The following is a 2,752-nucleotide window of genomic DNA, read 5'->3' as shown; positions in this document are numbered from 1 at the left end:
AAACTTGTTAAGATGCAGCAGTGAGCCACATCACTACAAATATTTGAATTAAATCTATAACGAAACAGAGGAGGTGGAGCCAGGAGATGAGTTATTTTTTCTGGGCATCGACGAACCAGTAAATTATAAGCAGGCCATCAAGGAACAAGAGTGGGAAACTGCCATGAAGGAAGAAATCGCATCCATTTAGAAAAATGATACTTGAAAGCTAGCGACTTTACCTCCAGGTAGTAAACCCATTGACTTGAAGTGGGTATTTAAGACAAAACAAGATCGAGTTGGAAAGGTTATCAAGCACAAAGCAAGAGTGGTGGAAAAAGGATATGTGCAAAAATATAAGGTTGATATTGAGGAGAGTTTTTCTCTTGTTACTAGGCTAGAGATCGTAAGACTATTAATCACATTGGCTGCTAAAAATTCTTGGGAGGTGTATCACCTTGACGTAACATCCGCATTTTTAAATGGGGAGCTACAAGAAGAAGTTTATGTTTTATAACCTGAGGGATTTGTAAAAGAAAATCTGGAGCAAGTAATGAAGTATAAAAATCCTCCCTTAGCTTGTGTTGATATTGATCCACATACATCTGTGTGTACTAATCCTAACATGTCCGAAACTCTCTCTCCGTGTCTAGTAAATGGAGATTTGGTCATCTTACCCATGAGACAAGATTCACATACCGGATATGATTCAAAATCAAATGGTTCAAGTAACCCATCCCGGTGTAATGAGCGTAATCTTTTCTCACTAATATGACCTAGCCTACAGTGCCATAAATAGGTCAGATTTTAATCGTCTCATTTTCTTTTATTAGTTTGTTCAATCTGAAGTAAATCATTCCTAAGTCACATACATACATACAAACCATTATTTAAAGTACCACAACCATAAAGAACATTATCTCTAAGAATAGAACATTCATTATTCTTAATAATAAATGAAAACCATCAAAATCCAATATAGGAATAGAAATAATATTCCTCACAATAGAGGGAATGTAATAAAAATTATTCAAAATAATAGTCTTGCCCATAGGCATATGTAAACTAAATGATCCTACAGACATGGCGACAACCATTGCTCCATTGCCCATACGTAGAATCACCTCATCTTTTTTCAAGAGTACTACTTCCCTTTAATCCCTGCAACGAATTGCAAATATGAGAACCACAAGCGGTATCTAATACCCAAGTAGAAATTTGACTTATTGACATATTAACTTTGATCATGAACATACCTGAATCAGAAGGGGTAGTCTCACTATCCTTTTTTTTTGTAACTCTGCAAGATAAGCCTTGCATTTTCTCTTCTAGTGACCCACCTTGTTACAGTGGAAGCAAAAAGCATTGCTTTTGGGGTCTACATTAGCCTTTGTTGGAGTAGGCTTACTCTCACCAACCTTCTTCTTTTTCTTGGGAAGGGTCCTCTTCCTTTTCTTAGAAGTTGAGACTTCTCCAATAAGAAGAACAGAAGTCTTCTTAGAAGGAAAATTCGACTTAGCAGTTTTCAACATGTTATGAAGTTTAGGCAAGCTGACATCCATCTTATTCATGTGAAAGTTCACAATAAACTGCGAGAATGTATCTGGAAGTGATTGCAATACCAAGTCTTGGCTCAGCTCCCCATCCATGGCAAAATCAAGTTGCCCCAAACCTTCAATCAAATTAATTATTTTGAGCACATGGTCATTCACAGATGCCCCCTCTGCCATTTTACTGCGGAATACCTCTTTTGATATCTCATATCGAGCTGTCCACCTCTCTACATCATACAACTTTTGTAGATGCACTAGGATGATGTAAGCATCCATGTGCTCATGTTGCTTCTAAAGCTCAGAGTTCATAGATGCCAGCATAATACGCTGGGTAACATTTGCCTCATCTATCCATTTATGATATTCTTGATGTTCTTGATAAGTTACATCATCTTCAGGGGCTTTAGGCAATGGTGAGTTTAGCATATAGCCCATCTTCTCTGACTTAAGAACAATTCTCAAGTTTTGAAGCCAATCAGCAAAGTTGGGACCAGTCAACTTGTTAGCATCAAGTATGCTACGGAATGATAGTGTAGAAGACATGATATCTATATTAGAATCTGAAAATGAAACACTTAACAACATAAGCATCTAATTAATTCCATTATTACTCCACCATCTGAATCGGGTCTTTATCCATTGGTGGCACCCACTATTTAATCTATGTTATACAACCCTCTAAATGTATAACTAAGCATTCATAATGCTAGTGAGAATAAGGATCCTATTTTCTATTACATCACCTCGGTTGTGGCACGAAACGAAATGTGATGTTCTATAGGTAGACAACTTTTGTCAACTATATCTCATGTCATTCCCTTTAATCTTTTATCCTCTTGAATCATTGAGTCTCGGCTGTAGCATGACTCACTCAATAGTCTAAGTCAAGTCAAACCCAACATCTTGTATAATTAAATTAGACTTCCAATGGCCCATGGCCGTGGCACGTAACGACCATTGAATCTCAATTTATCATACACATCTCATGTGATATAAAAGCATCTCTTAATTTCAAAACAAATCCCTCAACTGTAGCACGAAATGATAATATCTCAATAAAAGAACTCTACTTTTTATTATGTTGGAAGGTTATGACCGACACAATCCCGTTGTATCATTCGCCAATTTTCTACTTGATATTATTTTATGAGGGATTATATTATGTTACAACCATAATAAAATTATAAAGAGATTCTTGTTAAGTGGCATTTATGTCCACT

General features: G+C 36.4%; 1 protein-coding gene across 1 annotated transcript; it reads right to left on the bottom strand.

The window, feature by feature from the left end:
- Positions 1-1,104: 1,104 nt before the first annotated feature.
- LOC141690861 (uncharacterized) lies at positions 1,105-1,808 on the bottom strand. The gene is made up of 2 exons (XM_074495617.1): positions 1,320-1,808; positions 1,105-1,140 (listed from the first exon to the last, which is right to left on the bottom strand). Exons 1-2 carry the CDS (start codon positions 1,806-1,808, stop codon positions 1,105-1,107), a joined length of 525 nt encoding a protein of 174 aa, XP_074351718.1.
- Positions 1,809-2,752: the final 944 nt, after the last annotated feature.

The sequence above is a fragment of the Apium graveolens genome, chromosome 10 (genome assembly GCF_009905375.1).
Source record: "Apium graveolens cultivar Ventura chromosome 10, ASM990537v1, whole genome shotgun sequence".
In the NCBI taxonomy this organism is placed as follows: Eukaryota; Viridiplantae; Streptophyta; class Magnoliopsida; order Apiales; family Apiaceae; genus Apium; species Apium graveolens.
This window is presented reverse-complemented; position numbering and strand designations above follow the sequence as displayed.